This window comes from Miscanthus floridulus, chromosome 8 (genome assembly GCF_019320115.1).
Source record: "Miscanthus floridulus cultivar M001 chromosome 8, ASM1932011v1, whole genome shotgun sequence".
Taxonomy (NCBI): domain Eukaryota; kingdom Viridiplantae; phylum Streptophyta; class Magnoliopsida; order Poales; family Poaceae; genus Miscanthus; species Miscanthus floridulus.
The window spans coordinates 39,717,624-39,737,390 of record NC_089587.1 but is presented as its reverse complement, the minus strand read 5'-3'; the positions used below and the strand labels follow the sequence as shown (position 1 = coordinate 39,737,390).

At 47.1% G+C, this 19,767-nt stretch overlaps 1 protein-coding gene across 1 annotated transcript; it reads right to left on the bottom strand.

The window, feature by feature from the left end:
• Positions 1–6,801: 6,801 nt before the first annotated feature.
• LOC136468910 (uncharacterized) lies at positions 6,802–17,753 on the bottom strand. Its single transcript, XM_066467311.1, has 4 exons — positions 17,379–17,753; positions 17,085–17,262; positions 16,802–16,906; positions 6,802–6,875 (listed from the first exon to the last, which is right to left on the bottom strand). The coding sequence occupies exons 1-4, from the start codon at positions 17,751–17,753 to the stop codon at positions 6,802–6,804; spliced, it is 732 nt and encodes a 243-aa protein (XP_066323408.1).
• Positions 17,754–19,767: the final 2,014 nt, after the last annotated feature.

Below are 19,767 nucleotides of genomic sequence, written 5' to 3'. Positions count from 1 at the left end.
GTTTAGAAGTTGGGCTCAAGACTACGGCATCAACATTGATTACACCTCCATTTCTCACCCTCAGGCTAACGGCCAAGTCAAATGGGCTAACAGGCTATTGCTAGCCGGACTAAAGCCCAGGCTGTTTGATGAGCTCAAGGATTATGGCGACAAATGGATCTACGAGTTACACAAAGTTGTTTGAGGATTACACACTCAGCAAAGTAGAGCGATAGCGTACTCACTCTTCTTCCTGGTTTATGGCTTAGAAGCCATCTTACCAGCCAACTTAATATGGAACTCACCCAAGATCGAGTAGTACGACAAAGTCAAAGCAGACGACACTCAACAACTAGAAATAGAAAGTGTTGAAGAAGTCAAACTCAACTCACTCTTCCAGTCTACTAGACACCTGCAAGGCTTGTGACATCACTACGATAAGAACATGCGCCCCCACACCTTTCAAGTCAGAGATCTAGTCCTCAAGCGTATCTAGAATACTATAGGACGACACAAGTGACTCAGCTCCTGGGAAGGTCCCTTCATTGTCTCCAAAGTCACTCGGCCAGGCTCTTTTGAGTTAATCACAGAGGACGGCGATCTTATGCCTAACTCTTGGAACATCGACCAGTTATAGAGATTTTATGCTTAATAGTATTTAAGTAGTTTGTTTTTTATAAGTATTTTTAGTCTTCTAGTCTATGTACTCATGATTCTTTAATAATACAGAGTCAATGTTCTTCGCTAGATGCATATGTCTTTACTCTTTTGCAAGGTACACAACTTAGCGGTTGTATACACCTTTATTTAACCTTTTAAATATCATATACGAGATATAAAGCTGACTACCAACATAGCTACACATCTTTAACTATGATAATTTCACTCGTCACATAGTTTTACTCTATACACCGAGTATCGGACTATATTGTTTTAATATGAGATACGCCTCCTACTCGGATGGCTCACGTCTCTTTGACCTAGAGCCAATTACCGACATTTAGATTGACTATCGCATGTCATCCCAGGTAGGGTGATTCCTAGAAGCAAGGTACCTAATTCATTCACTATAGGGTAGGATCCTAACAGTGAACAATCGTTACAAAGGCCCCTTTAACAAATGACACTGCACACTTAACATCGACGGAAGGGTTGTTGACGGTAGTTATCATCCATTATGAACCATCAATGCAACTTGAAATAATGCATCACCAACACAGACTTAGGGGTTTAAACTGATAATTTCCATGAGTTTTGGTGAATCTATGTTTTTAGCAGGGTTTATCCAAAAAACCATCAAGGTGGACCTAAAGGGCAAATTAAATCGTGATTATCCGCGATGGGAATAGCACCAGAAGGTTCCAGAGGACTCCAGAGGGCACTCCAACACAACCTAGCTCGAGGCACTACTAGGTGGGGCCGATTGGTCCCACCTATAGGTCAGTCGGCCTCCTATCCCCACCTGGCAGCTCCTCCTTCAAACGTCGATTCTCCACCACCTCCTAGATTGCATCTAGGCCGTTCTTTCAAGTTGGTTTGATCTGAGGGTGCAGAATTGATGCTCCGGTCTATATATACTAGCCCCTACCCCCCTCCCTAAGGCATTCGATCATAAGCCAGGATTAGATTAGAAATTAGGGTTTCCACAGAGAAGAGAATAGAACTCCAATTCTTCAAGTTTTAGTACAGACTAGCTAGCAAGATTTAAGTAGAGTTGGGATTTTGCTCAGGATTCCGGATTCACCGTCTGGAGGCTGGTAAAGCCATTGTATCTCTCTATATTTTGTGACTTTGTGCTACTTCAATACTATGTTTCTATTTATTATGTTCCTAGTTTGCTTTGGTGGTATACTTGATATAGTCAGGATTGATAATGAATTTATGCATATGTTCGCAAAGCGCTTAGCTCAGTACTCGAGTGAGTTAAGTGGTCGACATTATGTAAGCGTGGTGCTTAAATATTGTTTACCTATAGATGCACTCTACACTCCGAGCCATGTGGTAGATCACGAGTGTGACACTCTCATTGAGTCCTTTATAGTCCACTCGTTTCTAGAACAAGTAGAACCTGGTTGCGAAGGAAATCAAGCTCTATTCTTGATCTTCCTTAGTAATGTTCCTTATGCGTAGATGTGGGGGTACGACCCTGAATACCTACGGTAGACCACATGGGCTGCGCCCCTAGGGGCAGCCTAGCCCACAAGATGAAGCCTTGCGGGGCACGACGTTGCTCGGTGCGTCTCGCAAGACACCAGGAAGATATCCTAAAGATACTAAGAGATCTGTTAGGATACGTATGATCCCATGATTCCTATAATCTATTATTACTTTCCGATTATCTCCTAGATCTAACCGACTTGTAACCCTACCCCTCGGACTATATAAGGCAGGCAGGGACCTCCTCTAAACACATGTAATATCACACGATAGCCAATACAATCCAACATGCCACAGGAGTAGGGTATTACATCATGTTGATGGCTTGAACCTATCTAACTCGTGTGTCTCTGTTGCCTTCTTGTTCTCGATTACACGCATCTCTGTTGATCAATCTACCTTCATGGGATACCCTTCGAAGGACTACCGATGATATTTTGTTGACAGTTAGCGCGTCGGGTAGGGGTGTGCGTGCTATTTCTATGTCAAACAAGATGGTATGTTTTGTAGGCTCTTCGTCCCTCCCACAGCCCAGCCAAATCTTCATAGTCAAATCGATCTCCTGGATCATCAACACTGACAAAGTCGGAGAGCTTATTGAGCTGGTGCAGATCAATACTGCACCGATCACCCCAACACCTGCGACTGCATATCTAATCTTGGAACCGCCTCTAAGGTCGCCTTCACCGACAATTCACTGCCCACTCTGTCGCTAGCCAAGAGGGCAAATCAACAACGACGATCTGATCGCATCCATCAATTAGGTTGGCCAGAAGCTCGCCGATTGCCTCTCTATCGTAGAATCGGCTTTGATCACTCTGTTCCAACATCGACCACCCTCTGATTCAGATCTATTGGAGGTGGATCAGGAAACTCCAGGGGTTATGACCCTACTCTTTGGGCTCACCAGCATCACCGTCGCCTATCAAGATGCCCTAAGGGGCAAATTTGCTGACTAGGTGGGAGATCTCCATCCTCTCATCGACCAGATCGCCGACCAGCTCTCACCGGCTATCAACATGCTACATGTCGGCCGACACCCCGAAGCATCCCTCCAAACCATCCTGTAGGAAATTCTAGACTCTGAGTCCCAGGGCTCTATGAAGACTGTCGTTGAAACCACCTCCGTACAACCTCCTCTTCCTCCCTTCCGTGGAGGCAGAATTTTCAACGCTAGCGTTGATAGCCCCCCATGGGATGGGGAAACCAAGGAGGACCATGCCACCCACGTCAATAGGAATGCCAACCATGTGTAGTGCTGAGCAAATGAAGCTGCCCTTGTGCTAGCCGAGGCTGCTTGCAACGATCAGCTCGACTCGCAAGGAAGGCCACACCAACTCCAATGCAACCTCGATAATGAATTTGTCTATGTTGATGGCCATGACGTCTACAAAACCCCAAGCGTCAACTTGGTCGTGGCTGCTAATGAGCTAGCTCGGCTTCCATAAATGCCAGAAGTCACCAAGGTCCCCACCAAGCTTAACGCGGTGCACTGCTAGGTCAACGAGATCCATTAGGATCAAAGACCTTCCTACTTGACGAGTTTGATTTACCGATCCGCCGCGCCAAGATCTAATCGCCATGCCAGCCGAAGTCATTTTGCCGACCAACACTGCGATGATGGACAACCTCTCTAGGGGGGCTATGGGCAACCGCGTCAACCACCTGCACCAACATGACTAGGAAGTCGAACAAGACGTCCGAGCACACCTCAACAATCTTTGAGATGCATGGCGTCATATCAAAGGGTGTCGTTTCTTCCGCCATGAAGAAGAGGTACGTCGTCGTCAAGAATACGAGCAAGAGTTCGGTAATCCGGACTTAGCCCTCCAGCCACTCAACATTGGCAACACCATAGATCATGACGGCGATGATCCTGAAGGGCCCTAAGCATTCACAAGGGCACTCCGGACACTCTAGTGGCCCCATGGTTTCAAAATCACTAGGGTTGAGCCCTATGAAGGACGGATGAACCCCACACAGTGGCTACAAGCTTATGCCACTGCTGTGCGCGCCGTCAAGGGAGATACCAGCATCATGCCAAACTATCTTCCCATCATGCTCATGCCAACTGTGATGAACTAGTTCACAAGCCTTGCCCCGGACTCCATCAGATCCTAGGAAGAGCTGAAGAAGGTCTTCATCGACAACTACATGGCTACGTGTACTCGGCCGGACACCGAGCACGATCTGAACTGCATCTACCAGAAGCCGTCCGAGCTCCTCCGTGGCTACATCAAATGCTTTTCTAAGATGAGGAATTCTATTCCTAATATCATAGAAGCTGAGGTCATCATCGCCTTCGTTCGAGGACTCCATCACCACGACCTCCGCTCCAAGTTCAATCGCAAGCCGCCTAAGGGAATCGGTGAGATGATAACAACCGCCGATCATGAGGATGTGGGCGAAGTGGCTGAAGTGGCCGAAGTATGCTTCAATGAGGATGCGAGCATTCATCGCCCAATGCGCCGTAGCGACGAGCAACCCGATGATCGGTGCCACAGTGACCGCCGCTACAATGATCGTAGTCACCATCGGGGCAGTGGCCATGATTGGCCAAAAGGGTCCAAATCTGGTCAATATCGCTGTCGTTGACCAGACCACATTGTCGCCGTCATTGATGAACCTCGCGCCAAGCACAACTATGATGAGTAGTACAAGAAGATCCTCGAAGGCCTATGCCCTCTCCACAAAAACAGCAAGCATAAGATGAAGGACTGTCTTGTTTGGCTAAGGAGTTCTAGGCTAAAAAGCCAGACGTCGATAACAGCGACAGAGCCGGAGGCCATCGACCACCTGGGGGCAACAACAACGCCTTCTAGGATCACAACAAAGTGGTCACCACCATCTTCGAGGGCCTCACCACCACTGAGAGTAGAAGAGATCGGAAGCTCACCGCCCGCCGGGTGCTCGCTGTCAATGCGGAAGACGCCGTCGCCAACCCCAGCTATCGCCCCTGGTTCGAGGTCCCCATCACCTTCAGTAGGGCTGACCAGTGGGTGGACATCCCTTACACTTGTGTTTCCCCCTCGTTCTTGATGCAACCATCAGGAAAGTGCTTTTTAGGAAAGTACTCATCGATGATGGAAGCACAACCTCCTCTTCGCTGGAGCCCTAAAGGAGCTAGGACTCAGGATAGGAGACTTCACACCCTCTAACTCCTCCTTCTGGGGTGTGGTACCTAGTAGGGCATCCAAATCGCTTAGAGAGATCACTCTCCTGGTACAATTTGGCATGGCTAGCAACTACCATATCGAGCACATCAACTTCTACATCGCTGACTTCAACACCGCCTACCACGCATACTTGGTCGGCCAGCTCTGGCCAAGTTCATGGTCATACCGCATTACGTCTATCTAGTGCTAAAGATGCCTTCACCTATAGGAGTCCTGGCCCTATGGGCCAACCTCTCCATCACCTACACCTGTGAGACAGAGAGTCTCGCCCTCGTGAAAGTCACCGACCTCTCCATCTAGATGGCTAGCATGGTCACCGACGCCAAGATGGTGCCCACTAATGACCTGGAGATCCCAGTGTTGGAGCCTCCACGTGCCTCTGCCAAGTCCAAGCAAACCAAGGAGGTCAGCTTCGGCCTCAACGACCCCTCCAAGACCATGAAGATTGGGGCTCACCTCAACTCCAAATAGGAAAGCACGCTCATCTCCTTCCTACGTGCCAACACCGACGTGTTTGCTTGGAAACCTACGGACATGCCGGGGGTACCATGGGAGAAGATCGAGCACTCCTTGAATGTCTCGCCGACCGCCAAACCAATCAAGCAGAAACTCCGACGATTCGCACTAGACAAGAAGGAGGCTATTAGGGTAGAAATAAAATGACTCCTAGCTACCGGATTTATTAAAGAAGTGTATCATCCTGAGTGGTTAGCGAACCCTATTCTCGTTCAAAAAAAAGAATAAAGAATGGAGAATGTGTATTGATTACACTGATCTCCACAAACACTACCCTAAAGACCCCTTTGGTCTGCCTCAGATAGACGAGGCTGTAGACTCCACCGCCAGCTACGAATTGCTCTCCTTCCTCGATTATTGCTCTGGCTATCACTAGATATCCCTCAAGGAAGACGACCAGATCAAGACGTCGTTCATCATGCCTTTTGGTGCGTATTGCTATACCACCATGTCCTTTGGACTCAAGAACATTAGGGCGACCTACCAAAGGGCCATCTAGATATGCCTCAATCAACAGATAGGCCGCAACGTCAAAACATACATTGATGATGTGGTCGTCAAGTCCAAGACCGCTGATAATCTCATCGCCGACCTCGAAGAAACTTTCACCAACCTAAAAAGGTACAGATGGAAGTTGAACCCTTCAAAGTGCATCTTTGGAGTTCCATCTGACATACTCCTAGGCTACATTTTCAGCGCCCGTGGCATCGAGCCCAACCCTGATAAGGTCTCCGTCATTACCAACATGAAATGGCCAACCTACGTAAAGGACATATAGAAGCTTACATGCTGCATGGCTGCTCTCATTCGCTTTATATTATGCCTCGATGAAAAGGGACTACCATTCTTCAAACTCCTCAAGACCTCTGAGTGTTTCTCCTGGTCGAAGGAGGCAGATACAACTTTTGAGCAGCTTAAGTTGTTTCTAATGAAGCCTCCGATCATGACGGCACCTCGACCAGACGAAACCCTACTAATCTACATTGCCACCACTTCTCACGTCGTTAGCACAGCTATTGTCGTCGAACGCAAGGAGGCTGAGCACACCTGTCACAGAACCGACCAATTTATAAGAGCACAAGTACAAAAACAATCGCCAGAACGATCAAACTCTCGAACTTGAGCCCATATAAACCCGGTAGTCAACCGAAATCTCGAAGGATTTCAAACCAACTTGCATACAACCAAGATCACAGTAATCCAACATAACATATCGTATGTTACAACATTTCACAGATGTTCGCAAATAGATTACATCATCACAGAGTCATTGTTATTACAAAACAAGTCTTGTAAAACATGCGGAAGCAAATAGTTTAACTCACACACCGAGTTCAAATACACATACTAGTTTGCTGATCATGGCCCGCAAAAGCATTCAGATAAGAGAAAGGAGATCATGCCCATGATCTAGTCCTCATCACCCGCCGGGTGGAGACAATACTTGTAGAATCCCTAATATAGGAGGTCATCTGCAACAAGAGGGAATAAACCCTGAGTACGGGAATGTACTCAGCTAGACTTACCCGTCGAAAACCAAACAAATGACACCAAGGATTATGCATAGCTTAATGTAGTGGAGCTGGCTGACACTTTCTTTTTGTAGAAATGCATAAGTAATAATTATCAACTCTTAACCTGAACTAGCAGTGACTTTTTAGCCATTAACCTGTCATCTATATTAGCACCTGTACTAAGCAATCATTTTATTAGGGTGCAAACATTAATAACCATATCAGGTATTCATTGTGGCAACCTTATCATCATCCATTTAACCATATCATTAAATTAATTGAATCTACGTTGCCGCTGCTCAGTCAAGTTCTCACTATTCGGGAGAGATGGCGATTCAAATCGATTCCTATCCAGCTGGAGGGGTATTCCTAAACACAAACCCTACTTCCCCTGTCAGGGTCGCAACAAGTCACCTTTGGTACGATTCAGGAGTCGCGAGTCCAAACAGATCGACAGTCTCAGAGAACCACTCTGCCAAGGTTGTTCAGGACTCTAACCCGCCTTGGACTTATGCCAATGGCTCACCGCACATCCTTACTACCTCTAGAATGTCGCCACTGCTCGCGTCCCCGGCCTGAGTCGAGCTACTAGGCTTCGCGGTCAGAACGACTTATCCGGCCAGCTAAGTGTTAGGCTGCGTTCAACATGACATAAGGACGTACAGCGTATCGGTCCTTAAACGACTCAGACGGAGTCACTATGTTCAAACCTATACAAGACCCCGCCCGGTCTTAATTCATTATTCACATGGTTCTTTTCCACGATAGCAAATATAGCCAACCGTGATCCACCTCATCCTAAAGCTCGCAGGTGACAGGAAATCACCTGACTTCTACCGCACTAAGCATGGCTAAGCATTTAACCCATTCCTAAACTTAAATAGGATTCCAGTGCGATATCTGGACAAGGAAGGATATATAATGCAGCAATTGGTTCCAACCAATTCCTATACTTAATGCATCATCAACAATAAAAGATACTCAATGTATTTGTAAAAACATAGGAGGCTTAATATGCTTCGGGGCTTGCCTTAGACAACTGATCAAATAAGATATCTATGCGTGGCAGAGGGTACTTATTCTTGATTGTAACTGCATTCAAGGGTCTATAATCTACACACATGCGTAGAGATTGATCCTTCTTCTTCACAAAGATGGCTGGGCACCCCCACGGAGATGAACTACGGCGGATAAGGCCTTTCTTTAGCAGTTCATTCAACTGGGTCTTAAGTTCAGCTAGTTCATTGGGAGGCATTCTATATGGCCTTCTAGAGATGGGAGCTGTACCAGGAAGCAACTCTATCTTGAATTCTACTTCTCGATCCGGGGGCAATCTAGGCAAATCATCGGGGAAAACATCCGGAAAGTCACACACGACAGGGGTATCTGCCAGAGACTTTGCTTGCACCGCATTGGTCGTGCAAGAAAGATTGATGTCCCTGGGTAACTGTACTAGAAAACCCTCCTGATTACTCGGATCTCTGAGCATAACTACCCTAGTTGATGTATCGATAAGCACTCCATGACGGCTCATCCAGTTTATTCCCAATATCACATCGATACCTAGCCCCGGTAAAATTACCAGATCAACCTGATAACTTCGCCCCTCTATCACAAATTGTACATCCCCAACTACCAGCTTGGTTGGGATAATACCACTGGCAGCCCTTATACAATAACCCTCACCCTCAACAATATATGTTTTCTGCATAAACTTGGATGCAAATGATGGACTAATGAAGGAATGCGAAGCACCTGAATCAAATAGTACAACTGCGGGGTGTTGGTCAATCAGAAACTTACCGGCAGTCACTACCTCTCCTGAAGGAATCTCAGTAATATTAGTGTGGTTCACTTGTCCCTGACGGCCACCCTGGTAATTATTCTTCTTAGGGTAGGGGCATTCCCTTGCCCAGTGGCCTGTCTTGTTGCAGTTCCAGCACGGCATGTTGCTTGGTGGAGCCCTGGAACTGCCCTGACTGGTAGTGCCCTTGGGAAGAGCAACTGTAAATGCCTTGCGAAACCCAGTCTTGGCGGGATTCTTCTTCTGTGGTGGGCGAAACTTGGCGGCTGACGCTGGAGGACGGAATGGAGTCCTTTGTGTGATGGGAGCCTTAGATTGTGAGGCACCCGCCTCATAGGCCCTCTTACGACTTTTCGAAGCCGCATATACAGCATTGTTGTTCTCTTGCGATAAAGCATCACTCACAAACTCATTAAAATGAGCGCACTTGCAATTTCCTATGGTCTTCATCAGTTTGGGGCTAAGTCCTCGCTTGAAGCTAGCAATCTTCTTAGCCTCGGTGTCCACAAACTTGGTGGCGTACCTTGCAAGGTTGTTGAAAGCTTGCAGGTATTCGTTCAGGCTCTTGTTTCCCTGAGTCAGCTTCATGAACTCTGTATGTTTGATCGCCATAAGACCAGGAGGAATGTAATTTCCCCTGAAAGCAGACTTGAACTGATCCCAAGTGATTTGGGCATTAGCAGGCATAGTGGACCGATGATGACTCCACCAGATGCCAGTAGGCCCATGAAGTTGGTGCGATGCGTACTCAGTTTTTAGCACCTCAGTCAAGCGGAGCAGACGGAACTTCTGCTCGAGAGTATTCAACCACTCATCAGCTTGTAGAGGCTCCTCAGCCTCCTTGAAGATTGGGGGTTTCGTGTCAAGGAAATCCTTGAAATCACTGTATTGATTTGGATCCGGTCCTTGGCGTGGACCACGGCCATCACGATTCGCAATCGTATGGAGGGCCTCGGCCATAGTGCGCTGTCCTTCCGCAAGCATTGCTATTAGTTCCGTTGGTGTGGGTGGTGGTGGCGGAAGATCATCATCATCACTCGCACCGGTGGAACGAGTACGAGGCATCTACACAATGCGCAACCAGTAATTATTGATGATGTCAGCATATTGGAGAGGAACAATATAATCGTGCCAAACTGAATTTACTGATGAGAATGAAAGCTTCATACAATAAACAGAGACAATAATTCATTCCCCAATCACCACATCATCAAGTAGATTACTAGCGCCATACGCAGTGCATTCCAACATGACAAGTTTTAAACTTCACCATTATGATACGCATCCCGAAGGGAGTAAATTAAGGTACTTTACAAGTATGATTGCAAAAGCTTAACTAGTGAGACTTGCTAACAAACTACTCGTCGAAGTGATTACTGTCCACATCGGAGACACCTTGGACTTCTTCTGGGTATTCCTCTTCTTCTAACTCTAAAGAAGCATCTCTGTGATGGGTCACACGATCCAATTCTTGTGCAGCCTCATCTCTCTCAATAGTGAGGTTCATCCACTGGTTAAGAAGCTCGTCTCTCTCGCGTGTGGTTTGACCCCACTGTTGCAGACGATAATTTGCAATACCGTGAATCTCCTCAACTTCTTGCTGAGAGATTGCACTTTAAACTTGGGATAAGCAATTATAAGGAAGGGAGTAATGCAATATGAATGTCATGAGTGAATATGATGCATGCTCGTTCCGTATGTCCTCAGAAACCTAAGAAAATTTAAGCTTTAGCGGAATATACGGTGGCATACATACGTTCTCTCAATTAGCGGTAACTAGTCGATCTACACGGTGCGTTGTTAGCGTACCTGTAGAACAACTTCATTGCAGCCCAACCCAACAAGATATAATGCTAATTACACAAGCAGTACTAAGATACTTTCCATATATACATCCCCCGATATATATACTTCGGCATCCAAACTACCCGACAAATGTACCCACAATTAAGTACTTTCATATATACATGTATGCAACATGTAAATACTCCAGTAACCACAACTAGCTCTCCCCTAGACCGACGGTTGGATGGTCATGCTCTCACAACTCACTCTTACCTTAGCGTAGAGGCAATTGATCCATACATTACCATTCAAACGAATGGCATCCATGCAATATCACGCCGCATGGACGATGAAATAGAGACAATCAATTCCCCCAAGTTAGTAATTATATATAAGCCACCTAGAAGTCCTTAAGTGGGCTATAAGGGATGTGATCACCAGTATACCATAAAAATTTTGATTTTTGAACACTTATATATATAATTATAAGTTTGAAAACCATTTTTTTACAACAAAAGCTTTTGTTTTAAATAGCCGTAAGACATGTTTAATGTTGAATCTAGCTCTGATACCAGCTGTCATAGAACCGACCAATTTATAAGAGCACAAGTACAAAAACAATCGCCGGAACGATCAAACTCTCGAACTTGAGCCCATATAAACCCGGTACTCAACCGAAATCTCAAAGGATTTCAAACCAACTTGCATACAACCAAGATCACAGTAATCCAACATAACATATCGTACGTTACAACATTTCATAGATGTTTGCAAATAGATTACATCATCACAGAGTCATTGTTATTACAAAACAAGTCTTGTAAAACATGCGGAAGCAAATAGTTTAACTCACACACCGAGTTCAAATACACATACTGGTTTGCTGATCACGGCCCGCAAAAGCATTCAGATAAGAGAAAGGAGATCATGCCCATGATCTAGTCCTCATCACCCGCCGGGTAGAGACAATACTTGCAGAATCCCTAATATAGGAGGTCATCTGCAACAAGAGGGAATAAACCCTGAGTACAGGAATGTACTCAGCTAGACTTACCCGTCGAAAACCAAACAAATGACACCAAGGATTATGCATAGCTTAATGTAGTGGAGCTGGCTGACACTTTCTTTTTGCAGAAACGCATAAGTAATAATGATCAACTCTTAACCTGAACTAGCAGTGACTTTTTAGCCATTAACCTGTCATCTATATTAGCACATGTACTAAGCAATCATTTTATTAGGGTGCAAACATTAATAACCATATCAGGTATTCATTGTGGCAACCTTATCATCATCCATTTAACCATATCGTTAAATTAATTGAATCTACGTTGCCGCTGCTCAGTCAAGTTCTCACTATTCGGGAGAGACAGCGATTCGAATCGATTCCTATCCAGCTGGAGGGGTATTCCTAAACACAAACCCTGCTTCCCCCGTCAGGGTCGCAACAAGTCACCTTTGGTACGATTCAGGAGTCGCGAGTCCGAACAGATCGACATTCTCAGAGAACCACTCTGCCAAGGTTGTTCGGGACTCTAACCTGCCTTGGACTTATGCCAATGGCTCTCTGCACATCCTTACTACCTCTAGAATGTCGCCACTGCTCGCATCCCCGGCCTGAGTCGAGCTACTAGGCTTCGCGGTCGGAACGACTTATCCGGCCAGCTAAGTGTTAGGCTGCGTTCAACATGACATGAGGACATACAGCGTATCGGTCCTTAAACGACTCAGACGGAGTCACTATGTTCAAACCTACACAAGACCCCGCCCGGTCTTAATTCATTATTCACATGGTTCTTTTCCACGATAGCAAATATAGCCAACCGTGATCCACCTCATCCTAAAGCTCGCAGGTGACAGGAAATCACCTGACTTCTACCGCACTAAGCATGGCTAAGCATTTAACCCATTCCTGAACTTAAATAGGATTCCAGTGCGATATCTGGACAAGGAAGGATATATAATGCAGCAATTGGTTCCAACCAATTCCTATACTTAATGCATCATCAACAATAAAAGATACTCAATGTATTTGTAAAAACATGGGAGGCTTAATATGCTCCGGGGCTTGCCTTAGACAACTGATCAAATAAGATATCTATGCATGGCAGAGGGTACTTATTCTTGATTGTAACTGCATTCAAGGGTCTATAATCTACACACATGCGTAGAGATTGATCCTTCTTCTTCACAAAGATGGCTGGGCACCCCCACGGAGATGAACTACGGCGGATAAGGCCTTTCTTTAGCAGTTCATTCAACTGGGTCTTAAGTTCAGCTAGTTCATTAGGAGGCATTCTATATGGCCTTCTAGAGATGAGAGCTGTACCAGGAAGCAACTCTATCTTGAATTCTACTTCTCGATCCGGGGGCAATCCAGGCAAATCATCGGGGAAAACATCTGGAAAGTCACACACGACAGGGATATCTGCTAGAGACTTTGCTTGCACCGCATTGGTCGTGTAAGAAAGATTGATGTCCCTGGGTAACTGTACTAGAAAACCCTCCTGATTGCTCGGATCTCTGAGCATAACTACCCTAGTCGATGTATCGATAAGCACTCCATGACGGCTCATCCAGTTCATTCCCAATATCACATCGATACCTAGCCCCGGTAAAATTACCAGATCAACCTGATAACTTCGCCCCTCTATTATAAATTGGTCAGTTCTGTGACAACACCTATAAGGTGCAACGTACGGTCTACTTCATCAGCGAGGTCCTTAACAAGCCCAAAACTCATTATACTCAAGTTCAGAAACTGCTATATGCTATTCTGATCACATCACGCAAGCTCCGCCATTACTTCGAGTATTACAAGATCGCCGTGGTCACCGAGTTCCCTTTGGGGGACATCCTCCATAACAAAGAGGCCAATAGCTACATCATCAAGTGGGCTATTGAGCTTGGCACTTATTCCATTGAATTCAGAAGTAGGCCCACCATCAAGTCACAGGCGCTCGCTAACTTCGTCGCTGAGTGGACCGAGATCCAAGAGCCCATCCTCGCTACTTGCCCTAAGCACTGGGTGATGTACTTCGACGGTGCCCTTAACATCAATGGTGCTGGTGCTAGCATTTTATTCATTACGCCGACTATAGACAAGCTCCGACATGTTCTCTTAATACATTTTTCAGCCTCCAACAATGCCGCCGAATATGAAGCATGTCTCCACGGACTCCGTATAGTCATCGAGCTCGGTGTCAAATGCCTCATGGTATACGGAGACTCCGCGCTGGTCATCAACTAGCTCAACAAAGACTGGTCTTGCTCTAGTGGGAAGATGGACTCATATTGCACCAAAATTAGGAAACTCAAAGGGAAGTTCTACGGTATCGAGTACCACCACGTGGTATGAGATCAAAATTAGCTCACCGACCACCTATCTAAGATAGGCTCTTCTCACACAGTGATTCCGCTGGGGGTCTTCAATCAAGACCTCTTTACATCATCTATTAAGGAAGAGAAGGAAGTTCAAGAAATTCCCCCCATCGAGCAGTTGGTACTTACAGTACCTTCACCGACCGCCGACTGGAGGGTGCAATTCATCAAGTACCTCACCAACACGGATGTACCCACTGACAAGACTAAAACTGAACGCTAATCCATCGAAGCAAGCATTACGTGCTGGTAGATGAGAACTTGATGGGAAAAGAACCAAGGAAGGGATACTACAGAAATGCATCACCCAAGAAGAGGGAGTGAAACTACTTCTCAAAATTCACTCTAGTTCCTGTGGCAACCACGTGGCCTCGAGAAACCTTGTCAGCAAAGCCTTCTGAGCTAGTTTTTTACTAGCCCACGGCCATCACCGACGTAGAAGACCTTGTCCGACGTTGTGAAGGATGCCACTTTTTCACCAAGCAGATACACGTGCCGATACAAGAACTGCAGACCATCCCAGCTTCCTGGCCTTTTGCATGCTGGGGACTGGACATGATCAAGCCTTTTAAGCCAGCGCCAGGTGGTTTTCGGTACGTGTATGTTGCCATTGACAAGTTCTCTGAGTGGATCAAATACAAACCGCTTATTTCGGCTACTACAAAGAAGGCTGTCGAGCTCTTTGAAGATATCATCCACAGATTCGTTCTCCCAAATAACATTATCACTGACCTCGGAACTACATTCACTGGTCATCATTTTTGGGACTTCTACGAAGACCGATGCATCTCTATCAAATATGTCTCTATTGCCCATCCTAGAGCCAACGACCAGGTGAAATGGGAGAATGGCATGATCCTTGATGCCCTCAAAAAGAGGCTATATCAAAAAGAGGAAAAGCATCTAGACAGATGGCTCAAAGAGCTACCAGCTGTGGTTTGGGGACTGCGCACTCAAGCTAGTCGCAGCACCGGTGTGTTTCCATATTTCTTGGTCTATAGCTCAGAAGCCATACTACTAGCGAACATTGCCTTCTGAGCACCTAGGGTGGAACATTATAATGAAGTGCAAGCCATAGCTGTTCAGACAGAAGACATCGATAGGGCCGAAGAAGAACGCCTGATCACTTGCATCCGCACAGCCAAATACCTAGAAGGCTTGCGGACATACTACAACCACAACATCAAAGGTCATTCATTTGCTGTCGGTGACCTCATTCTCCATAAAAACAGAAAACTAAAGGGATGCACAAACTCTCCTCCCCCTGGGAAGGGCCTTATGTGGTCAAAGAGGTTACCCGACTAGGGTCTTACCGGCTATGTGACTTAGACGGAATCGATATTCACAATTCATGGCACATCGAGCACCTGATACATTTCTGTCCTTGAAATGCTCCAGATATGTACTCTCCACTCCATAATGAATGAAATTTTTGTCGCCATAATTTGTCTCCATTATTTCTCCATTACGGTTTAATCTCCATTTGCGGTCGTTAGCTCTAAGCTACTCCTTAACAAACTCCAATACATGATCTCCATAAACACTCCGCCATGTTTCTCCATATCTCCAAGACACTTCACCAACCGCCGAGCAGCACATGCTCTATTCTATGCTCTTTGGAGAAGACCTAGTCTCCAATCTCTCCCTAAACATGCTATGGGCTTCGCGCTCTACGTTATGGGTGGTCGGCTATGGTTCCTTGGTCACACCTATTCCTCTTACACGTGCACGGGCTCCGTGCTCGATGTTATGGAATACGGGCTAGCCAAGGCCAAGAGCCTAGTAAAGAACTAACTACTCGGATGCTACTTATACCACGTATAATTGCATTAGGGTTAACACTACAATGATTTTTTGAAGAAATACTGGCAAACTGCATAAACATGCACATGTCACTTTACAACATTTATACATATACATAAATGATTGTCTACGCCCTCATGTGTTTTAACTATCCTCTCCAGCTGTTATAGATCACTCTCCGAGCAGGTCATTATATTTGGCTCTCTCTGTCCACCTTGCCAAACAGGTCGACGTCTCCGGCCAGCCTCTTCTCCATGTCCTCCACCTCATCTTCTAGCTCCTGCTACTTCATCGCACCAGTGCCTCTAGCAAATCTGGCCCCTATCGCTCGCAGATCGATGGTAGGGTAATGAGACCGGACTACTACCAGAGCATGGGTCATGGCGGAGATAGTGGCATCATGGTTGAAGCTTTTGAAGTTCTCCCATGCCGCCTTACACCTGTCGATGTTGGTGTACGGATGAGGCGGCCAGTCGTCGGGCTAAGGAGAAGCCTCCATGTTGATGCAGTCAAGCATCGGCCTCACTTCAGCCACCATGGCGTCGAGCTTTCACCTTTGGGTCTACACCTTCTACTCCAGCATGTTGAACTAGGCTTTGGTCTTTTGATGGTATTCTGCAGACACCAAAAGGATGCGTCAAATGAAGAAGTCACTTCAGCAATAACTTCGGTCATGAAGTACTCACCTTTCAGCTCCTCGACCAACTTCTCTGCCTGACCAGAGGCTTTCTTCTCCTCCTCCTGGAGTTGACCAATGACTTGGCGCAACTGACCGAGCTCCACGTCTTGCTCTACAAGCATAACGGTCGTCAACAACAATAAGACTGTTCAGCAATGCAAAGCAAATTCATCGATCCACCATACCTTTTCTCTACTCAGAGGCATTTCTCAACTACTCAGATTTGTGCTCTAGCTGCTCGAAAAGACTCGTTAGCTACTCGGAGCTACATTTCAGCTGCTCAGAGCTACCCTGTAACTGCTCGGACATGGTCGTCAGCTGCTCGGATAGGATGCCCTTCTGGTATTCTAGATCCCGCGTGTTGGATTCGGTAAGATCACACTCGTGCTGGGCCCTCTGGACATTTTTCTCCATAAGCTTTACCACCTCCTTTAGTTTTTCATTCTCCTCGGTGAGGGGCTCCATCCTCTTGATCAGTTGTCACCGTTGTTCGACAGTTCATGCTATGCCCTACAAAAGCAATAAGATTATGAAGAACCCCGATCTCCGATGACACAGACAGACATTGAAGACACAATACTAACCTTGATCTGCGTCATCGTCGTGGAAAGGGTGGACTCTAGTCTTCTGACTTCCGTGGTGGTGTCCTCCTCTTCCACCACCACAACTTCATCGCCCCGATTGTGGAGGATCCGGACGGCTTGAGGGCGAGCTTCCTCATGCTCAATCTCTTCCACTTTGTTCTCCTCCATAGCTGGGGGCACCACTAGGGGGCTCAGTGGCAGCACAGTGTGTCTGACCATGCCCTTCAATGACTTAGCGAGCGTTGTCTGCTCCTCTAGCACCACTGGCTTCTCCGCTCTAGACTCTAGCGTAGCATCGATAGCTCTAGCTTCTGCCTCCGAAGACCCGACGGCTCCCGCTGTTGGCCCGGGTACCGCCACCGGCTTGTCAACCATCGGCGCCAACTGTTCTCCACCACCAAGTTCATTAGCAGTGGTAGTTGACTCCTTTGTAGGCCACCAAGCGCCCAGGGACTTTGGGATAGGGTTTGCCACCATTGCCTCCGCATCGGGACCAGCCCCGGCTACTCGCTGGCCTAGATGGACGGATTCAAATCCTCCATACGCCTCGCTCTGCATTAGATTAGCTCATCAATCGCCACAAAGATAAGGACGCGACAACAAAATAAGTCCAAGGCAAGGATACTTACATGTCGGCCTCTCAGTACACTTTTCTAAATCGGCAATGCCTACCCGAGCCCCTAGGCACGGCCCTAGGGTCAACCCACGCACCCTGAGGTGGAGGTCTCATGGCCTCCGCCGTTGGCCTCTCTTCCACCTGCTACTCGGGGACTCCCTTTGCCTGCTGCTTGGGGACTACCTCCCCTCCTTTTGATTGCACCTCCGTGCGCGTGTTGCATGGAGGCACTTTGGTGCTCGGTGGAGGAGCCACTGGAGCCTCATCGTCACCCGACCACTCGGACATCGCCACACTCTGCGTCTGAGTGGTCTAGTCACCGCCAAGCGATATGCTGCTCGGTTTGCAAGGAACCACACCCATCGTCTTCCTCTTCTTCTAGGTTAGCTCATCTATCGCTGCCCTCTTCCCCCAGACTTTCTCTGACATCTGGGATGAGGGGTACTCTTCGTTCGACCAGTGTCCGCACCTTCAGACTCTGATGAGGCACTAACGGCACCTTCCTCAAGCTGAGTTATTGGCTGGGCATCCACTGCCTTCTGCTAATCGCTCCTCGGCATGCCCGAGAAGTACGCCGCTTGTTCCTGCGAATGGATCTTTCCACAAGTGAATTAGTTCACTGCTCGACAACGGTATAGGATAAAAAGGATCAGGAACAAGCAACTAAGATGTTTACCTGAGGAGGCGGGTTCATGCAGTTGAAGTCCTGGGTCTGCCCTGACACGCTAAACAAGGCATTTGGAGCAAATAGCTCTACGGCCCGCTCTAGTAAATCATCCCTCGTTAGCCTCTCTGTCCTCTCTCGGGTGCTATCGGTGTCCCCCTTGAAGTCAAAGCCCACATGGACCCTCTCCTTGTAGGGCTGAACGCGGCACACTATGAAGCTCGCTGTCACCAGTGCGTCGTTCATCTTCATACCCTTTATTAGGCCGAGGAGCTCCCTCACTTGCTCCATGTCAGCATTGCTCGGCTTCTCCAACCAGCTCCTCTGGTTCTCTAGGACGTGGTCAATGTCGTAGCGGATGGTGGGATGGCTCTGCTTCATGTAGAACCACCTGATGTTCCACCCCTTCAGCGAGGTGTTCAGCTGTACAGTGATGTACTCATTGGCCATTCCGTCGCGGAGTTGAAGATACATGCTGCCGACCACTCTTGAACCGCCACCGCCCTTCTTCTTTAGCCAGAACAGGTGACAGAAGAGGTTGAAATGGAGAAGAACTCCGAGATACGCCTCATAGAAATGGATAAAGATAGAGATGTGCAAGATGGTGTTTGGGTGCAGATTGCACAGACTAAGTCTCCAAAACTCCAATAGATCCCTCAAAAAAGGATAAACAGGAACTCCCAATCCACGCCAGAAGTAATCCTCAAAAACTACAGCTTCATCTGTATGAGGCATTGGGTAGGGCTCAATGTTGGTCGGCCGCCATCCAGCGGTGACATGGTTTGGAAGAATGCCCGCCTCTACCATCTTGTTGATCTCCGCTTCCCCCATGAGCGACGGCACCCACTCATTATCACGGCTGGCTCCAGCGGTCGTCTTCTTCGGGTTTCCAACTCCTCTCTTCGGTGCCACCTCTCAGATCTGGTTTGGGATTGGCGATGAAAGCGTGTATGAATCTGGAAGTGCGAGGGCTGAGGAGGAAGATGAAGTAGCGAAGTGGCAAAGGTGGGAGCGCGGAGTACGGTGGCGCAGTTATAAAACACTCCCCCCACTTTTTACATTCGAGGGTTTTTGGGAAACCGCTCCACGATTTGTGCCTCTCCGAATTC

What these genes read in the sequence shown, in the direction of transcription:
- LOC136468910 (XM_066467311.1), bottom strand. Translation starts at nt 17,753, where the DNA reads ATGGTTGACAAGCCGGTGGCGGTACCCGGGCCAACAGCGGGAGCCGTC. An exon ending in CATGTCCGAGCAGTTACAGG is followed by an intron (nt 16,907 to 17,084) that starts GTAGCTCTGAGC and finishes TTATGCTTGTAG; the next exon opens with AGCAAGACGTGGAGCTCGGT. An exon ending in GTTGGTCGAGGAGCTGAAAG is followed by an intron (nt 6,876 to 16,801) that starts GTGAGTACTTCA and finishes GTTCTGTGACAG; the next exon opens with GTGTGCTCAGCCTCCTTGCG.